We start from the raw sequence: 21,757 nt of genomic DNA, 5'->3' as shown, positions 1-21,757 counted from the left end.
ACTCACTTTTTAGGTCTCGCCTAGGCAACACGAATGCACTGCCCTAGGAGGGCCTTTAGCCATCGGTCTTCACTTTTCAAGCACTACACTCGTGCTTGTGGCGGCATCCACCTTGCGGGAGCGAGCAGCGGCGTGGCCAAGTTAATTACAAACATATGGCTGCTCCTTGCTCCCGCAAGTTGGATGCCGCCACAAGCACGAGTGCTTGAAAAGTGAAGACCGCTTGTTTACGTCGTGAAGCACTTCCACCCATCACTGCCCGTCTTCCGTCGCTACGTTTTAAGGTTCATTAAACCAGCGCGACGGCTGCTCTTCCTAAGCCGAATAGTGAACAATGGCAGCCGTGCGCTTTATTTTTCTTCAGCGCTTGTTTGTTTCTAATATTCGGCCTCTTTCTTCTCTCCCATGTGCCCCCTATGAGATCCTCCTCTCCTTCCGCAATCTGCCAGCACCCTCCTACCCAATAGTTTGCCACCACCACGTCCAACACCACCCCAACACATCCACCTCCACCACGTCCACCACCACCTCGTCCACCACCACGTCCACCACCACAACGTCCACCACCACCACGTCCACCACCACCACGTCCACCCCCACCACCACCACCACGTCAGCCACCCCCACCACATTCACCACCACCATGTCCATCACCACCACATCCACAACGTCCATCACCACCACATCCACAACCACCACATCCACCACCACGTCCACCACCACATCATCCACCACCACCATGTCCACCACCACCATGTTCACCACCACCATGTCCACCACCACCATGTCCACCACGTCCCCCACCACCACGACCACCACCATGTCCTCCACCACGTCCACCACCACCACCACCACTCCTACCACCACTTCCACCATCCCGTCCACCACCACCACCATGCCCACCACCACCCCCACATCCACCATCCCCCCGTCCACCACCACCACGTCCACCACCACCACGTCCACCACCACCACCACCACCACGTCCACCACCACCATGTCCACCACCACCATGTCCACCACATCCACCACCACATCCACCACTGCGTCCACCACAACCATGCCCATCATCACCACGTCCACCACCACCATATCCACCACCAAGTCCACCACCACATCCACCAACACTACAGCCACCACCATGTCCACCACCACCACATCAACTAACACCATGTCCACCAACACCACCACATCCACCAACACCACCACGTCCACCAACACCACCACGTCCACCAACATCGCCACGTCCACCAACATCGCCATGTCCACCAACATCGCCACGTCCACCACCACCACGTCCACCACCACCACGTCCACCACTACCACGTCCATCACATCCACCATGTCCACCACCACACCCACCTCCACCACGTCCACCACCACCACGTCCATCGCCACCACCACTCCTACAACCACGTCCACCAAGACATCCACCACCACCAAGTCCACCACCACATCCACCACCACCACGTCCATCACCACCACGTCCACCACCACGTCCACCACCACCATGTCCGCCACCATGCCCACCTCCACGGCAGCCACCGCCACCACCACATCCACCACTACCACGTCCACCACCACCACATCCACCACCATGTCTACCACCACCATGTCCACCACCACCACTTCCACCACCACGTCTGCACCCACCATGTCCACCACCACGTCAGCCACTACCACGTCAGCCACCACCACCACGTCCACCACCACCACGTCCACCACCACATCCACCACCACTAAGTCCACCACGTCCACCACCACCACCATGTCTAAAACCAACACGTCCACCACCACCATGTCCAACACCACGTCCACCACCACCACGTCCACCACTACCATGTCCACCACCACCACGTCCACCACTACCATGTCCACCACCACCACGTCCACCACCATGTCCACCACCACTAAGTCCACCACGTCCACCACCACCACCATGTCTAAAACCAACACGTCCACCACCACCACGTCCACCAACACCATGTCCAACACCACGTCCACCACCACCACGTCCACCACTACCATGTCCACCACCACCACGTCCACCACTACCATGTCCACCACCACCACGTCCACCACCATGTCCACCACCACCACCATGTTCACCACCACTACGTCTACCACCACCACGTCCACCACCACCACGTCCACCACCACAACTTCCACCACCACTACGTCCACCACCACTACGTCCACCACCACCACGTCCACCACCACCACATCCACCGCCACCACAACGTCCACCACAACGTCCACCACCACCACGTCCGCCACCACCACGTCCGCCACCACCACGTCCGCCACCACCACGTCCACCACCACCACGTCCACCACCACCACGTCCACCACCACCACGTCCACCACCACCACGTCCACCACCACCACGTCCACCACCACCACGTCCACCACCACCACGTCCACCACCACCACGTCCACCACCACCACGTCCACCATCACCATGTCCACCATCACCACGTCCACCATCACCACGTCCACCACCACCATGTCCACCACCATGTCCACTACCACCATGAGCACCACCACCACCACCATGACGACCACCACAACCACCACCACATTCACCATGACCACACCCACCACCAAGTCCACCACCAAGTCCACCACCATGTCCACCACCACCACATCCACCACCACCACGTCCACCACTACCACCACATCCACCACCACCACGGCCACCACTACTACATCCACCACCACCACGTCCACCACCACCATGTCCACCATGGGGTAATAGGAGTGTCAACCCCAGCTGTACATGGGACATTTAAGAATGCAGTGGGTGCGGGAATAGGGGCTATAAGTATTACACCAGACCCAAGATACATTTTGAAGAGGCGCAATGTCACAGGGGCTCCTGTAAAAGCACTCGCAGCATCTCTACCTCACAGTGGCATACCTGCACGAGCCACTCACTTAAAACAAGCATTGGCATAGCCAATAGTTCTCACCTTTGGGACCTTATAAGTGTTTAGCCGTGCAACACTTGATGTTGTTGCACCAAGGATATTGTGCTGGATAACTAAACACTTATGAGGTCCAAAGGTGAGACCTATTGGCTATGCCATTGTTTGTTGAACATTTTCCCAATATTATTCCGTTCACCAAATAAAAAAATACAAATGGTAATTCACAGAGAAAAAGAAACTGCATTTTGAATTTTGCCACTAAATTCTATTTGATTTTTTTCGGCTTTCTGGAGTTGTAGTATTTTTGACTGGATGTGGACTAAGGGATTTCAGTGACAGTTGTGGGTTGGAAAATAAATAAATGTGTATACTATGCTTACCCTTGGGATGTTCCCAACAACCTATAGCAACAGATTCACATTCGTAGGGTGCCAACCCTGTCAGGGCATGGTACTATAACCCTGTATGCTTAGGTTATCCATTGTGGAATAATTGAGGGACGATCCAGGTCGAGTTAGGAGAACCACTGACTGTGTTAAGTACTGCCACTTAGATCAAATCCATGTCAATTTATTTCGTATTAATAAGCTGAAAGTCTAATATGAGTAAATATGTGACAGCCTTATTGTAAGGTCCTGGCCAGAACAGAGTACATGCCATTTAAAGAGAGTTAAAGAAGTGCTTAGGGGCCTCGTGGTGATGTCTCCTATTAATTAACAAGCTTGCATGGCTTGGATGAACTGCAAAAACACCTATTACGTGTGTGAAAAAATAAAAGTGAAAATGGTGGAGAGCTAGAGAATCAAATTCAAACAAACTGAAATTCCCAGGGTTTTAAGAATTAGAGGAAGACCAAGTAGAAAGGGCTGACATGTATGATTTCCATCTGCTATTAAAATTAAGAAAATGAAAAACTCAATAAGTCTGGGCTTTGATTTGTGCCAAATTTCTTTAAGAAAAACATAGATGTACTATAAATCGGTGTTTAGCAAAGATCTAGAAGAATATCTAACCATCGTTAGCATATCGATTTAGGCAGCACACTTTCGCATGTTTACCTCATACGAGTATATAACGTTCAACCCTTATAAGCTAGCAAGATGGCTCAGTGGGTTGATGCTCACCCCGCTGACATATGGAGTAATCTAAAGTTCACAAATTTGAATCCCGCATAAGCAGACTCGACATTCTACCCTCTGGAAGTGATTAAATGGATTATATTAATAACTATTAAATTGGGTAAAAGTAACATTTATAGAGTAAAGTAACATTTATAGAGCTAATACTAGCAGAAGTTAACAATTACATATATTTATTTTATATAAAAAATATAAACATCATGAAAAAAGTACTACGTTTTGATTTTGAATACTGAATGAAGTTGAAAACATGACTACCCAAATGCCCTCTATAGGCAGATCCTGCCTCTTCTCTTCATGGTTTCCTTTTTTATACCTATAGGACACTATGGTTTAAGCGATATATAATTGCTTCAAATATATAAAATTATTATCTCACTATACCTTGTTGTTTAACAACTTTCTTATCTCAGTGAGCTATGGTGTTGAAAAAAGATGCTAGGATGCCATGCTAATGGTTATACAAATGTCAAAAGCAAAAACATAAGACGTTTGACATTTGCTAGCAAAGTTATGCTTAAAGAGGCGCTGCCTTTAAATCTTGGGGTTATTTTCAGCTTTTGTTTTAAAATAATCAAAGTTAATAGACGGGTATAACTTTGTTGAATCAGCACACCCTCAAGCTTGGCTTTGTTCTGTAATGAAACTCAAGAAAAAGAACTGCAGGTTGGGAGTGGGAGGGCATAGAGCTTTCTAATTCATCATTATTCAATTTGTTCTAGTGCAAAGACCCTTTTGAAACGTTTCTACAACCACAGAAAGTATAAACCAATACACCCTACCAGAGGTATGCTGCTGTAACCCCGTTGATGCACTCACCTCATTCTAGATGAAATCACTGGAATGCGGTTAAGCAGATTCGGAATGCATCGCATTGTAGCTGGGAGAATGACAAGTCAGCTCTTGCACAATTCAGATTACTTTTCCTGCCTGTGGTTTAATACAGAGATGACCTAAACTTCTAAGCCCGCATGACTGCAGGAACACAACACTATCTATTTTGCTACATTTGTTTTTTCCCCCAAACACAACAAACTAATTGCCACATAATTCTTACTCAAAGGGCTCCTTGTAATTCCCAGTTCAGGTGTATCAGAGGTTGACAATGTAAAAAACGAGCACGGACCAATTTTGTAATGACGTCTGGTTTTCAGTACTTACTTTTTGGCTGACATGTCTTGCCCAGACAGAGGGGCGTTCTTCACAGGAGTGTTCCTCCGCCCACAAACATTTCCATAGCTATCATATCCAAAAACAAGTCTCTCCGCAGCTCCGGCTGTTACTGCATACCCAGTTATAAACATCTGTTGCAAAACAAAGTGAACTTGTTATCCCATGCTGAAGTGATAAGCATGTTTATTTTGACTTTTTGCAAAAACCATAAGATTTGGAAACCGTCATTGTTCATGAAGAAGACGACACATTATTTTGTGTAAGTCTATTTTATCTATTTGTACGCCAAAGTTGTTCAGCACCCCCTGCTTGCTGGAGATAGTATTTCCTTCAGAGAAATAGAAAATGTTAGCTACTGAAAGTGGTGGAAGCTGTGTTTCCTTTCCTGTTACTAGCTCCAGAAATTGAGTCGGTTTCACTTACGATCAACAATAAAAAACAAGTTTTGATTTCTTTTATTCTAATTTTAAAATAGTACCGATTGTGCAGGACACTTTTTAATTCATGTTCGATCACTTCATTATTGTTCCGGATGTTTTCCCCAAAGCTTCGTTTCCTAGGAAATGGTGTCCAAGTCCCTAAGCAAAAATCTTGAAAACGACAGTCGAGGGCAAAATCTTTTCATATTGCAGTATCAACTGCCTAACTTCATCTCTTGCCATTCAATTTGGGGACATTCACATACATTTCAAATAACTTTATTTCGGCTTAAGCCATAAAAGTAAACACAATAAATAAATAAGTAGCAAATCATTATTGGGCACATACAATTATCAAAGTTATCAGTAGTCTGCTATCCACATCAAAAAATTCATGGACAGCTACATTCAAATTCCTACCCGAAAATTCACATTATATGATAAAAGTTCAAAATATACAATTGTTTAAAATATGATAAAAAAAGAATACATTAATCATCACTTAATCCTTAGCTGCAATGACGGCCCTCCTTTTAGACCACATCAACCCCAAGAATTTTGCAATAGCACATAGTATGGCGAGGATGTATCAGAACGTAATATTCTTAGGGCAATCCTGCGGCTTGGGGTACCCAACAACATGCACACTGGTGCAATCCAAAAGGAACAAAATCTAATGTATGCTGAACATTCAATCAACTCATGCGGGACAGTTTCCTTTTGGCCTGCACAAAATGGGCACTCTTCACTGGGTGAACTTATCCATTTTGCTGTAAACACTTTGACAGGGAGTGTGCTCACGCTGAACTAATGGTGAAGCTTCCTGTCCAAAGGAACAGTGACTACATCCCAACACGGTTCTAATGGAGGTGTAGACATAAAATTAAAAAAGTTGCGCATCAGTGTTGCACCCCCCCCCCCCCCAATTGCACGCGCTTCCTGCTGCAAGGCGTGAGTCCAATAAAACCTTTTCAGCATATCTTTTGAGGGAAGCTTCTCCATTTCAGGGCACAGGCCTAGGTCCCCGAGACCGATTTCCATTTAAAGCTGCCTCAATGAGGTCAGCCAAGGGACTTTATTAGTGTTACCCAGCTTGATTAATTCCTCTAAGGTGGCTGCATAATGCCTCAGTTCCTGAGTGGCCCAGAGCCTACGCCAGTATAAAAAGGGTCGCAGAAGTGATTTTTGGGATACCTTTTTCATACCCAAATCCATGAATTGGGGATACAAGGTAGTGCCAACTGGAAGCAAAACCAGTCTCTCACAAATGTATTCTCAGATTTTATAAGGCCTGTATTATCGCCGTATCCCCATAGCTCGAGCCATACATGGCAGCTCCCAGGGCTTTTGCTTCATACATTTTCAAAACAGGAGCAACAGGTCTGGTTTTAGATGCATGGTGTTCTTTTAGAATCACTCCAGTTCTCTGCCTATGTTTTATAGTTGCAACATCAATGTGCTGGCCCCCGGATAGGTTAGATACAAGTTTGATGCCCAAGTATGTAAACAAATACACCTGCTCTAATGAATCCCTGCCAGGAATAGCATTACTTTAAACTTCTTGGAATGATTACATGCCATAAATGTTGTTTTCTTAGAATTTATCTCTAGGCCATACTGCATGCAAAAGTCAGTTTTGGAAATTAAAAGTGCATCAATATTAAATAACAGTATCCTGACCAACCCATGTACATGTAAAGAAAATAAAGTAGGGGCCAGTACACAGCCCTGCCGAATACCCTTTAATACAGGAATCTTTTCTGTAACTTGTCCCTGTGAGCCCCACCGAATCTGGGCAAAGTTATTTTCAAGCAGAGATAATATGTCGAGAAGGCATCCCCATATCTTCCAAGACTGCCCATAGCCTTGCACGTGGTACCAAATCGAACGCTGATTTAAGGTCGACAAAGGGGACATATAAGTTGCCCTTGCCCATCAGAACCGTGTTCCAATATAATATATCAAATCTGAAGACCTGGTCTATTGTTGACATCTTAGATCAGAAACCTGCTTGCAACGGGCTTATAATATCCATGCTTTTTACCCATTGATAGATCTTTGCCAGTACCATTCGGCAGAAGACTTTCTGGAGGCAGTCAATTAGAATGATGGGCCTGTAGTTAGCTGGCAGTCTCTTCTTTCCCTTTTTGTACTCCGGCACCACTTCCGCTGCCTACCAAGATGATGATACAGGGGCTTCCATTGATATCTTATTGGCAATGACTAATATATAATTTGACCATGTATCTAGGTCATGAAGGTATACATCTACTGGGATACTATCTGGGCCAGCGTTCTCAGTCTAGAAAGGTGGCCAATGAGTGAACAGCATCTTTGCAAGTAAAAGGAGGAATGTCAAATGTTATCAGTGGGGCTTTCAAAAGTATTTTACCCGATATTTTAAGATCATCATTATGTAAAGCTGAGAAATGGCTGACCCAGCTTGTAGGGGGGGGGGTCATATTTCTGTGGCTCGAACCCTGACATATGCGCTCCTCTAGCCACTAATCCAGAATCGTGAGTCATCCTTAGCTGCACATGTCTCCACTAGGTCTTGCCATCTCTTCTTATCCCACTCTTTTATAGCCCTTATCAGTGCATTCTTGTACATCTTCATAACAACCGATATCTGTGGAGGGTCTTTTCTTTTTATGGCCTTGGCTAAAAGCAGCCTTATCTACCTGCATTACCTATTATAGCACTGATCCTCTGTACCGTGTGTCTGTTTCTTGTCTGCACATGGGACAACCAACTGAGCAACAATCTCCTTAAAAATCTCAGTGTGCATCTCAATAATCTCAGATATCTGGAGCCGCACTCCAATGGATCCAATCCTTCCTGACTGGGAGAAGTTTCCAAGTCCGCCAAGGTGACCACTATTCCAGAGACATAGGATTGGGTCAGGGCGCTCCCCAGGGATCGTCCCTGAGCCCAACCCTTTTTAATCTTTATGTCTCTCCAGTGGCTCCGATTGCTGTGGGTCATGGACTGCAAATTGTATCCTACGCCGACGATACGCAGCTGGTTGTCTCCCTCTCGCGTGCACCCGGCCTTGCTGTGGACAGCTTCAGGGCTTGCATGCAAGATCTTGCAACCTGGATGTCCACAAATTGCCTGAAACTAAATGGCAACAAGACCGAGATGCTCGTGGTGGGAGGGAACCCATCTGTTTGGTCGTCAGCGTGGTGGCCCCCATGCCTAGGTGAGGCCCCAACACCCCGGCAAGAAGTCAGAAATCTTGGGGTCTGGCTTGATGCAGACCTGTCTTTCGGGCCCCAGATAAACAGGGTGACGGGCGTCTGTTTCAGCGTATTAAAAAGTCACCGGAAGGTCCTAGGTTCTCCTCCCTACGTCCGCCCATAGAACGCTGGTGCATGCCCTCGTCACATCGCGTCTGGACTTTGGCAATCTGCTGTATCTGGGAGTAACCTGTAAGGCAATCAATCGCCTTCAGGTGCTACAGAATGCTGCAGCTCGCCTCATACTAAAACTTCCAAAAAGATCAAACTCCAAAGCTGCCCTTCAGACCCTCCACTGGTTGCCAGTCAGGAGCAGAGTTGAATTTAAATCCCTCTGCACCTGTCACCGTATCCTTGCTAAGAAGGCGCCTGCACCACTCCAGAACCTAGTCACCAGGTATGCACCATCTCGCGCTTTGCGCTCCTCGCATGGAGGCCTATTAAAGGTCCCTAGGGTGAGAAGGGCCCGCATGGGAGGAAGATCCTTTCGCTACCTGGTGGCGAAGAGCTGGAATGCTCTACCTCTTGATCTCAGTCTGGATCCATCTGAATCTAGTTTCCGGAGGAAACTAAAAACACACCTATTTTCAGGATAGTCGGGTCCTCTCCTCACTTCCGCTTTTGAGTTTTTCAGTTAGCGCGGGGACACGCTTCTTAGCGTAACCATGCGCTTTATAAATTTCCCTTATTATTATTATTATTATTTCCCCCTAGATGGGTCACTATAGAGCTGAAGTTTCGACATAATACTTAAGACAGCATTCTTTTTAGAAGCTAAGAGTTCTTGATTCCCACTTATGGCTTGCCACGTAAGGTGCTGCATATCAGGTGTGTATTCGATGTTGCTAGTTCTAGAAAGAGTTAAACAGTCAGCTTGAGACTTAGTAAATAGATCCTCCATAGTAAGACTTAATGGGTTGTGGTCACTTTCTTCCCTTCCTATTACAATCATATCTTTGACAAAGTGCCACAGATTTAAATCAGTCAATAAATAATCAATACAACTTTTTGATATAGGGTTGTCAAAAGTGTATTCCCCCATGCGATCAGAACGTGTCTTTCCATTTAGGGCTTGTACGCTATATTCAATGGTAAGTGCTCTCAGCTTGAGAGCTGCCCATGACCATCTCTTGACCAGGGCCAACTCCAATTAGAGACTAGCCTATCTTACACTCTCCTCTACTGTGATTCCTACATCATCCCTCCCAAGGGGCTCAAATGTAGTGTTGAAATCAACTGCAAGAATCCGATGAACACCTGGTTGCTGTTTATCCAAGAAGACTTCCAGTGTTTGGATTGTCGGCGAAATGGCCCCACCCAATTCCCCTTCTTGCATAGATATTAAAGAGAGGCACAATTGATTTTCTACTACAGCTTACTTCAATCCCTAGAATGTCCTTGCTATCAATTTCAAGTTGTCGTATTCACATAGAATAAAGTGGTGTGACAAATCTTTATGTCCTTTTCTTCGTTCCATGTGTTTACATTGCATAAGATGCGCACAACTGTCATACAATATCCAACAATACACATTTAAAATAAATTAATTTAAACTATTCTAAGGCCATATTTAAAGTTTCAATTCATATTCGCATCACAAATCACTGCTGCCCAAAAGAGAATCTGATAGACTGAGTAAATAACCATCATGTGGGTTCTACATAACGAGCATGGAGGGCAGCTAGAGATGTAAACACACAAGAGATATAAAAATGCAGGACCAGTTTCAATTCACTACCTGAAGCCATGGCTTCTGATAACTATTAGAATGACTAATACTAATAGCTGAGGTGCGAACAACCAAACTCAGCTTGATTCCTTTGCCCCTCCCTTACCAGCAGTAGTGTTCAGGACATACTATATTTATTCAAACTACAATTGTATTAAATTACCCGACTACCTTGATAATCCTAAACAGGATGTGAACAAACCTGCCACAAGCTAGGACCTGTACAAACCAGAACCTGGTTCTCTCAGTATGCACTAATTAGGCAATATTGTCCAAAGAGAGGTCCCTCCCAGGTATTCACTGGCTGCAGTGGAGTCATAGGGCTCGAGAGGAACCAAAAAGCCCTAATCCATCCCAATCCATAACTATCTGAGAAAGTCCTCCCCATGGGATTATATCGTTATTCTAAATCAGACCCATACAATTTGGGGTGACAGTCACAAAACGGTACTCTGAATTTTATTTATTTATTTGAAAGGTTTTATAGTGTGCGAACATGACCCGTACGGGGAAACAACCCTTACAACGCAACTATTACAACGCACACCGTTACAACGCACACCATTACAACGCAGGATCGGTTACAACGCATGCCTTTACAACGCATGACATTACATAGCAGATGCTATTACAACGCATGCCATTACAACGTAAGTATTGGTAAGTATGTTATTTTTTTAAATCATTTTTTTTAAATGTAAATTAAATAAATTAATTTTAGTAATAGTATATACTTAATTTTGGATTATGGGGTACAGGGGTATTTTTACGTTTCAGGGCTAGGTATGGGTTTTGGGGTACAGGGGTATTTTTACGTTTCAGGGCTAGGTATGGGTTTTGGGGTACAGGGGTATTTTTATGTTTCAGGGCTAGGTATGGGTTTTGGGGTACAGGGGTATTTTTATGTTTCAGGGTAAGGTTTGAGTTTTGGGGTACAGGGGTATTTTTAGGTTTCAGGGTTGGGTTTGGGTTTTGGGGTACAGGGGTATTTTTAGGTTTCAGGGCTAGGTATGGGTTTTGGGGTACAGGGGTATTTTTAGGTTTCAGGGCTAGGTATGGGTTTTGGGGTACAGGGGTATTTTTAAGTTTCAGGGCTAGGTATGGGTTTTGGGGTACAGGGGTATTTTTAGGTTTCAGGGCTAGATTTGGGTTTTGGGGTACAGGGGTATTTTTAGGTTTCAGGGTTAGGTTTGGGTTTTGGGGTACAGGGGTATTTTTAGGTTTCAGGGCTAGGTTTGGGTTTTGGGGTACAGGGGTATTTTTAGGTTTCAGGGCTAGGTTTGGGTTTTGGGGTACAAGGGTATTTTTAGGTTTCAGGGTTAGGTTTGGGTTTTGAGGTACAGGGGTATTTTTAGGTTTCAGGGCTAGGTTTGGGTTTTGGGGTACAGGGGTATTTTTAGGTTTCAGGGCGAGGTTTGGGTTTTGGGGTACAGGGGTATTTTTAGGTTTCAGGGCTAGATTTGGGTTTTGGGGTACAGGGGTATTTTTAGGTTTCAGGGCTAGGTATGGGTTTTGGGGTGCAGGGGTATTTTTAGGTTTCAGGGCAAGGTATGGGTTATGGGGTACATGGGTATTTTAAGGGTTCAGGGTAACGGGTATTTTTAGGGTTCATTTTTTAAATAAATAATTTTAAATAATTAAAATAATTAATTTTAATAATTTTATTATTTTTTAATATTAGTTCTTTAATAATAGTTTTTTTTTAAATAAACTATTTTTTAAAGTATATATATTTACAAATTAATTATTAAAAAATAATTTAATTTATTAAATTAAATAAATTTTAATAAATTACATTTTTTTTAAAAATAATATACTTACATATACTTACGTTGTAATGGCATGCGTTGTAATAGCATCTGCTATGTAATGGCATGCGTTGTAAAAGCATTCGTTGTAAATGTATCTGCGTTGTAAAAATTGCGTTGTAACTGTGTGCGTTGTAAAAGTTTGCGATGTAACGTCATACATCCCCCGTACGGGTATCAAAGCGCTGCACAAAGGAGCAGAAGCAAAAGGAGGTAAAGGCATGAACGCTATAAAGGACCTTAACAAGCACAAATACAAAACAAGTGCAACAACCCATCTTGTGGGACATGTAAAGTAACAGAAGAGCAACCAATCTTATGGAGCACGTGGAGAAACAAAAAATTGCATCTTTGAAAGAGATATCAAAGAGTATCAACAAGAAATAAAAGTTAGTTATGGTGGCTTCCGGGCTATTGCTGTAGATGTTTATTCAGGAGTAACCATTTGACTTGTTTTTTGAACGAGAAGGTAGAGGGGTTGGGTCCGATCTTGGGAGGAAGAGCGTTCCATATTCTTAGTGCAAGACCAGAGAAGGTACAATTGTAGGTTCTTTTCTTTTTAAATTTGGAAGGTTTCAACAGGAGGGTGATGGAGCTTCTTAGGGTCTGATCCAAACTAGATAGTTCAAGTGTTGTTGCCAGGTAAACAGGTGTTGTAGTGAATAGCTTTGAGCGTCAAGCAAGGCTATCTTGAAATGAATCCTTGCTTCAATAGACAGCCAATTGAGTTGAATTAGGATTGATGTGATGTGATCATGTTTTCTAAAACCAGTGAAGAGTCTGATTGCAGAGTTCAGAGTGGCTCTTAGAGGTGCCAATATAGTTTTAAGTAACCCTGCTTCGGTCACCATTCCATACTCTACGCGCGAGATAACCAGGGGTCGGACTGCAGACTAAATGTCATCAGAAGGCAAGAATGGCTTGATTTTCCTAAGTGCGTTGAGCTGATGATTGACTGCCCGTGTAGTTGCACTGACGTGTTCTTCATTATTCAGGTACTTGTCCAGAGTTAAGCCTAAAGATCTCGCAGAGTCAACAACATAAGGAGTGCAGCTGAGAGCTGCAAGTTGTTTGAGCCAGTCTTGAGTGAGTGCAGAATGATTGTGGGGGGCAACCAGGAGGAATTCTGTCTTGAGAGTATTTAGCAAAAGAGGATTGTGAGTTAAGTTAACCATTGTTGAGTTTTTAGCAGTGCACAGTTTAAAGATTTGATGTAATCTGGAGAAGACATTTTCAAATATAAATGAGCGTCATCAGCATACAGGTGGTATTGAACGTTAGAGCGGTTCAGAATTTCAGAGAGTGGTTCCATGAAAAGTTTGAAAAGTGTTGGAGTGTGTGTGGAACCTTAAGGCGCTCCAATTGAGACTGGGGTAAGGGTTACAAGGGAGTCTTGAGGACAGATCAAGAAGTATCAGTAGGTCGGGTACATTCTGGTCAAGAGAGATCTCAAGGTGTCATCAACAACGTGTGTTAGAGCTGTCTCGGTACTATGACCCGCTCTGAAACCTGACTGGTGTAGGTCAAGGAGCTGAAACTTCTCAATGTGGTTGTAGAGCTGTGTGTGAATGCATTTCTCAAGCAGTTTGGCCAAAGTCATGATATTAGTAATTGGACGGAAGTTGTTAGGATCCACTAAGTCTGCATTTGGCTTTGTTGGGATGGGGGTGACTTGTCCCTTATTAAGGCAACCAGGAATCCTACCCTGCATGAGAGATACATGGATAATCAAGGGCCAGAGTAGAAGAATGGCAGATTTGAGTTCATTGAAAAACTTGGCAGATAGCGGATTGTTGAAGTGATGAGAGGGTTTTAAAGAAGTCATTTATTTGAGCAGCTCAGCAGCGCCTGGTAATAAAAAGGAGTTCCATGATGCATTGTTTTTTTAAGAGTAATCTGTGGAGAAGGAAGTAGGTGCTCTCGCTGTGGTTAGCCAAGATGGTGGTGTGGGCCGGGTCTGAAGTAGCACATTTGATGAAGCGAGTTGAAGGTCAAGTTCAATTTTTCACCCCTTTTTAATAAAGTGTGCTGAGAAGTTCTCCCCACTGGGGCAAGAGATCTTGGGTGCAGAGAGTTGGTTGGTTGAGTGGTTAGCTTGTTTTTAGCATTGTCAAGTTGTGCCCTAAGGTGATCAGTTTTCGTACTACGGATGTATTTGTTATATGAACTTCTAGTCATCGTCACTGGTTTGAGGTTTGTAATGGAGAGTGAATTTCTCCATAATCTCTCTGTAAGCCTTAGCTTGCATCGTTCCTCGTTTAGGGAACAATTGAACCAGTGTTTGGACTGTTTGATCAGCATCCTTCTGAGTTGCTTAGGAGCAATTGTGTCAAAAATATTTGTCATGACGAATGGATGTTAAATCATTTACGTTGATATCTCTCAGATTTCAAGACCACTGTTTGGTTTCGTGAGGTTGACCTTGTCTGACCAGTACCTTTTCCAGGATGTGAAAAGGGATTTGGAAATGATCCGACCAGTCACAAGGTGCTATGTTATCAAGTTGTATGATGTTGTCTTTAGCTATAATTATATCAAGGGGGAGCCCTTGCTGTGGGTAGGTCCATTGCAGGCCTGGGTGAAGTTTAGAATGGAGAGGAAAGCCTTGAAGGAGCACAATAAGGGATCATTTGTGTCATTCCAGTGTAAGTTAAAATCCCCAAGGAAGATACGGTTGGGCTGTTGGTCAGAGTTTGAGGCAATGGACTCCATGATTTGTTTGATGAAGAGCAGATTTCCAACTGGGGGTGCTATATAATGTGGAGCAAACAGACTATCTTGCCATTGTTCCAGATTTCAGTGCCTAGGTGTTCACAGAAGGACATCATAGAAGTGTGTACCTGTCTCAAGGTGAGGATGGACCGATAGATGCAAACAATGCCACCCCCAACTTTAACAGGTTCATCTAGTCTGATAATGTCATATTTGGGGGGACTAAGATATCTAGAATTGGAGAAGAGACGAGATGTAATTAAGCCAGGTTTCAGTTAGGATAAGGAGGTCCAGTTTTTGCATGAGGATGAGGTCAGAAATATCTGCTGCATGTTTCACTGCTTACCTGCAGTTCAGAAGCATCAAATTGATGTGGGAGTTAGTTGCTACCAGTTCAGTGTGTGAAGTGGTTTACAAGTCGAAGGTTATCCTTGTTCACAGTTCTCAGGATTCTCTAAATGGGTTGGAGGGAATATTTTGGATGCTGAGTGGTGAGGGTGAAGAGACGCTGCCAGAGACGTTTTAAGATAGAAGTAGGGAGAAGTGTCATCATCAGACAGATGGCGAGTAGACCTATGGGGCCTGGAGTGGTGATTAGAAAGGGGCTGTGTTTTCCAAAGTGAACAGAGCGGGTTTTTGGAAGACAACATTTTCCTCCTGTAGTGTTTATCCATTGCGGGAGGGCTGTGTTGATTAATCTCAAGGATAGGATAGAGCTTCCAAAACTTCTCCATCTTCAAAGAGAAGTGTCCTTGAATGTGTCCTTCTGTAATGAAACTGGTGCTCATGTAAAGCGCTCTGATATTCGCTGTCTCGGGTCTAGTTTGCCCTATATAAAACTCTAAAGGAAAAAAAAGTGTAAGTGGATCTGCAGGCTATTATTAACAATTTGGAGATCCTGCTTGAGGTCAGCCAACCTATCCTCAATGTAGGGCAGGCTAGCATTCCCAGTGACAGGTCTAGGAGTAGATCGTGGATGCGATCCCTTGGGGAGACGGGGATTGGAAGTGAAAGTGGGTTCCTCCTAAGGGAGCTGGTAAGTGTTGGGGGAAGGGATGGGATCCAGCTTGAGGTCAGCCATTTTATCCTCAATGGAGGGTGGGTTGGCATTGTGGACAGCAAGTCTAGGGGTAGCTAGTAGATGAGACCCCCCAGAGAGGAGTGAAGGGGCCAAAGTGGCTTTCTCCAGGGTGAGGAGGTAAGTATTGGGCGAGAAGACTGGATGTTACAGGTTAGAGGATAGAGTATTGGAGTATGATGTTGGGTGAGGGGTGGGGATAGTTGGCAGGTTTACTTCTCCTATAGGTCTCTTAGGTTAATGGTCAGTGTACACAGATGAGCAGGTGAGGACGGTGGAAGAGTATGGTCTCTGTTGAAGAGAAGGAGAAATAGCAGAATGGTGGGTACTAGAGCTAAGGTTCGCCAGACTATTGCTGGTAGAAGCTTTAGAAGAGGGAGCCTTGAGTTTCAGACAAATGAGTGAGGAGGTGGATGGCAGAGCACTCATTCTGATATTCGGGCAGACTTGAGTTGATATAGCAGGATTAGGTTTGTTGGCACTGAATTGACCATCTGTGTCAGGGGACTTGTCATACCGGCTCAGGGGGAGTGAGGGAGAGGTGGAGTAGTTGGAGAAGGAGGAGGGTGATACATGATGTTCCGCAACTGAGGGGAGACTTTGATTCGGTAGACTAGCTGGGACTATATGATCCAGTATATTTTTAATCCTCAAAGATTCTGTCAAACCGTTCAAGATTTCAGTCAGAAGCTTGTATAAGGATGTTTCCATAGTTGTAGAGGGATATGGCAAGATCAGCATTGAAGCCAGGTGAGGGTATTATGGTCATTCAGAAACCATGAGGGGTTTTCCTCATTGGGTTGGAGTGAAGCATTGATGTTGAGACTCTTCTCCATTGGGCTCATCTGGTAGTGTAGAAAATTAGGTTGTTAATCACAACACCCTTTGAAGTGTAGAAATAGGTATCAAAGAGGAGTGTTTCAGGTAATCGTTTGAGCAGACTGTGTTTAAGATCTTTGCAGCTTTCTCAGAAAGTTTAGGGGGGTAGGCAATCTTAAAAGCATTAAGACTTACCTGTGCCAGGATGTCATAGGAGCTATTGTTAGTTAGTGCCATGGTGAGGATAGCGACCAGCATTAATGGTTGTGAGAGGATCTTGATTCAATGTTGAGGTGTCACCAGAACGTAGTGGTGTACCCCACCTTCAGATTCAAAGCATTCGGTGCACTGTATATTGCTACACTAGACCAAGAACAAGCACCATTTCAAGATGGCTGCTACTAAAGTGAAACCAAGTGAGAGGTCCTACCTTTCATTTAGTACCCTGGGCTGTGGTTTAAAAGATCTACTTTACTTTCAATGAGAGCGAAAGAGAGTTAGTCCTATGTTTGATTTTAACAATGCCAGTGAGAAGACTTATCTTTCTCAGAACACTGGCAAGATGTATAAAGTCCTTATATACTTTCTACTAAAGAAAATGGATGCAAGTACTATGTTTATTTTCATTAGACAACTCAGCTGCCATCTTGAGGAAGAGACTTCATAGGGAGGGTGAAGATAGAAATTGCCCCAAAATGGACAAGTGCAGTCAACAGTAGCAAAAAGTCAGTCAAATCAATGGTGTGTTTTTAATGTAGTATTTAGGTGGAATGTTGTATGAAGACTATCTTGTCACAGTGAAATGCACTGAAGTTGATGTCTGGTTTTACATGATCACAAACAAAGAGAATGTAAGAGGGTGATGACAGATTTTAGTAACAATATAAATCATTAGTGGCGCTCCCACACTAATTGTAGGAATTGTGGTGAGCTCTAAGGTGAATTCACCCTGTGAAAAATGCAGATTCCCGGCTGGTACTTGATGGCCCATATCTGGGGGACAGGATTTTTTCCAGCAAATTAAGATTTGCACTACAGAAGCTAAAAGGAGGACATATTTGATAAAAATGCACAAATATACCCCCCATTTACATTACAAAATACATTAATATACATTCCATATTCATAACAAATGTGAGGCACAAAGGAACATGAACAACATGATGTTGGAATAGGAGCTAAATAGAATGGAAAATAGTTCCTATGGACCGGACTGCAGTAAATCAACAAAATGAGGGGTTGTACTTGGTCCTGGGTATATTGGCTAGTGCTTCAGAAAACTAAAATTATGATTCACAAACATCTTCCTCACCATGTGAGAAATACTTTGACATGCTGAGTAAAACATGCACTGCCAACAGCAACAGGAAGCCTGTCAGTTAATTCCCTAGTGTTCTTCTGCAGCCTCCCACAGTGTGCTAATGAACAACTAGAATGTGAACAGTTAATGTTTATGACACAAGCGAGACACTCCTGGTTGTAATCTTGCTGGAATAGGAACTGTGGAAATCTAAGAAAAGCCTTTACAGAAGAGACCTAGGTAAATGATCATTAAGACATTAAATCAGATATGAAACTCACTGTTTAAAAATATGACAAAGTATGGGCTTTTCAGTCATTTATGTCAGGATTTATGTTTGAAGGGTTAAAATGTGTTAATAATCTTTAGCCAAGCATTGCTTTTCGACACCTGTTTCCTCAGACCATGTATCCACTTTGTGGCTTAAAGCCACTTTCATTTTAAAATAGTAATGTTTTGGTAGACATAGCAGGTATTTTTGATCTTCTACTTAAATGCATAGTAGCAGATTTTCAGGGGTTAAGGAATCCATTTACAGAGAGATCTCATATTGAAAATGAAGAGTTTTGCTTCTGATAGTAGTGGGTCCCTATGAGGTAAATCTATGTTAAAGAGAAAGAAATTATAAAAAACAATGGAAAATATTTATTTATAGCCTAACAAAAATATCTCTCAGTATACTTTATCAGTGACTAATCTCAAAGTTAATTAAAACATTTTAAAATCAGCAGCATTTGAAATCAAACATAAGAATGAACTTTCATAGACTGGAAACTATGGGAAGCCGATCATGTCAAAATTACAGATCCCTATATAAGACACCTCCTGAAATGCATGGAATGCTCCAAAATAAATTTGACACACACCAGAATGAATGTAACATGTGTCTAAACAAATATGAAACATGGCAGAGCGAATATACTACTTAGTGGACAATAGAAATAATACACACTCTGAATTGGATAAAAGGTATACCAAGATGTATAGCAATTACGCTGAAATGAATATGACTGTTGCTGAAAAGAATACAACAAGATCTCAAATGAATATAAACCTTAATGATATGATATAGACTGGTGATGAAATGAATATGACCAACATCAGAACGAATATGGCACATAATAAATTGAATTTGACACTCTTTAAAATGACCGTGACACACATGAAATGAATGCCAGACATACAGCAATGAATACAAACCATGTTCAAATGAAAAAGACACATGTTCAAATGAATACAAGATAAGGTGAAATAATTATGACTAGTGTCAGAATGAATATGACTAACACTGAACTGAATATGACACGTTAATATAAATATGATTCCAGTTGAAATACATTTGGTGTGCAATTTAAATGAATATGGCCCACACTGAAATGAATATGAGAAGCTTCAAACAGAATACAACATGCATTGGAATCAGTGAAACATGGCAGAATAAACATACTATCTATTGGAATATATGAATAATACACATTGAATTGGATATAAGATAAACAGAGACGTATAGCAACTACGCTGAAAGGAATATGACTGTTGGTGAAAAGAATACAACAAGAACTAAAGTGAATATAAATCTTATTGAAATGATATACACCGGTGCTGAAATGATTATTAGCCACATCTGAACGAATATGGCACATATTAAATTGAATTTGACACTCTTTAAAATGACTGTGATACACATGACATGAATGCCAGACATACAGCAATGAATACCAGCCATGTTCAAATGAAAAAGACACTTGCTCGAATGAATACATGATAAGGTGAAATAATTATGACTAGTGTCAGAATGAATATGACTAACACTGAACTGAATATGACATGTTAATATAAATATGATTCCAGTTGAAATAAATTTGGTGTGCAATTTAAATGAATATGGCCCACACTGAAATGAATATGAGAAGCTTCAAACTGAATACAACATGCATTGGAATCATTGAAACATGGCAGAATAAACATACTATCTATTGGACTATATGAATAATACACATTGAATTGGATATAAGATAAACCGAGATGTATAGCACCTACGCTAAAAGGAATATGACTGTTGGTGAAAAGAATACAACAAGAACTAAAGTGAATATAAATCTTATTGAAATGATATACACCAGTGCTGAAATGAATTTGACCTACACTGGAACAAATATGGCACATATTAAATAGAATTTGACACTTTTTAAAATGACTGTGGCACACATGAAGTGAATGTCTGACATACAGCAATGAATACAAGCCATGAACAAATGAATATGACACATGTTCGAATGAATATCACTAATACTGAACTGAATAGGACATGTTAATATAAATATGATTGCAGTTGAAATGAATTTGATGTGCATTAAAATGAATACGGCCCACGCTGATTAAAATCAGTTTGATACATCTTAGAATTAGTATATCACACACCAAACAAATAATAAAGTCAAATGAAGTACATAAAATCTGGACTCACATGATTATAGCATGGACTGAAATTAATGTGTAGTTCACCTAATTGACTATGACGTTCTATGATGAATATGATATGCACATAAAGTAAAAAGGACTGCTACAGTTAACCAACAACTGCCTAGATAAATAAATATTACTGAGGTGGCCGATTCAGTCGCACTGTAAGGCACATGACATAGTGGCCCAATCAAAATGCAGGAAAAGTCAAACAGGAAATGCAACTTCTTAAAATGCTCAGTCCTTGAGTTTTTAGCCCTTAGTGAGCATGGCTTTAACAAATGCCTCTACATTTAGGGGTATATTCAAAAGAATGTGTGATAACTACCGCAGCGTAACACAACTTTCAATATCGCAGCCCATCGCAGGAAAATAACACACTGTCAACATGGAATTCACAACAAGGAGGTAGCATGCGATAGTCACCAGATAACGCGTCAAATGTCAGCGTGAAAATCAAAGCCACGCCAACAAAATTGCAAAACGCGAAAAATCATGCAATGAGGCCAATCGCAGTACAAAAAGTAGCGGAAACCAGCCACAGGCCTGTAAATCCCACACGTCTGGCGGGAAAATGCACCATATAAACCACAGAAACAACACACCAGAAACAAGCCAAAACACGTAGCAACATGGATGCACCCTGACCCAGCGCAGAGGTCAACGCGAACCCCACAACCCGCACAGACCACCTGTAAGGAACAATGGGGTCAGGGAAGGCCAAGGAGAAAAGGGAGAGGAAGACGGGGTGCAGACCGCAGGAACACAAGACCAGCGTCACAGAGGCAACAGACCACTACCAGCAACAGACCCACAAGCAGACCACCTGGAATGCAGTCGGAGTGCCGAGGAGGCAAATCAAGGAGGCCAAGAGTCGCTGGCAGGACGTGACAACCTATACCAGGTACAAACCCGCTGCCAACAGGAAGGCCGCAAAGGTGACAGGAG

General features: G+C 43.0%; 1 protein-coding gene across 6 annotated transcripts in view; it reads right to left on the bottom strand.

Moving 5' to 3' along the window:
• The window catches only part of SLC44A3 (solute carrier family 44 member 3), an 879,170-nt gene that overhangs the window by 482,650 nt on the left and 374,763 nt on the right, over positions 1–21,757 (bottom strand). For all 6 annotated transcript variants that reach the window (XM_078641256.1, XM_078641253.1, XM_078641270.1 and 3 more), the window contains one exon: positions 5,231–5,373. In XM_078641256.1, the coding sequence (XP_078497382.1) occupies positions 5,231–5,373 (143 nt within the window). The remainder of the gene's footprint in view (positions 1–5,230; positions 5,374–21,757) is intronic.

The sequence above is a fragment of the Lissotriton helveticus genome, chromosome 1_1 (genome assembly GCF_964261635.1).
Source record: "Lissotriton helveticus chromosome 1_1, aLisHel1.1, whole genome shotgun sequence".
Taxonomy (NCBI): domain Eukaryota; kingdom Metazoa; phylum Chordata; class Amphibia; order Caudata; family Salamandridae; genus Lissotriton; species Lissotriton helveticus.
The sequence above is the reverse complement of the archived record's forward strand: the minus strand, read 5'-3'. Positions and strand labels throughout refer to the sequence as shown.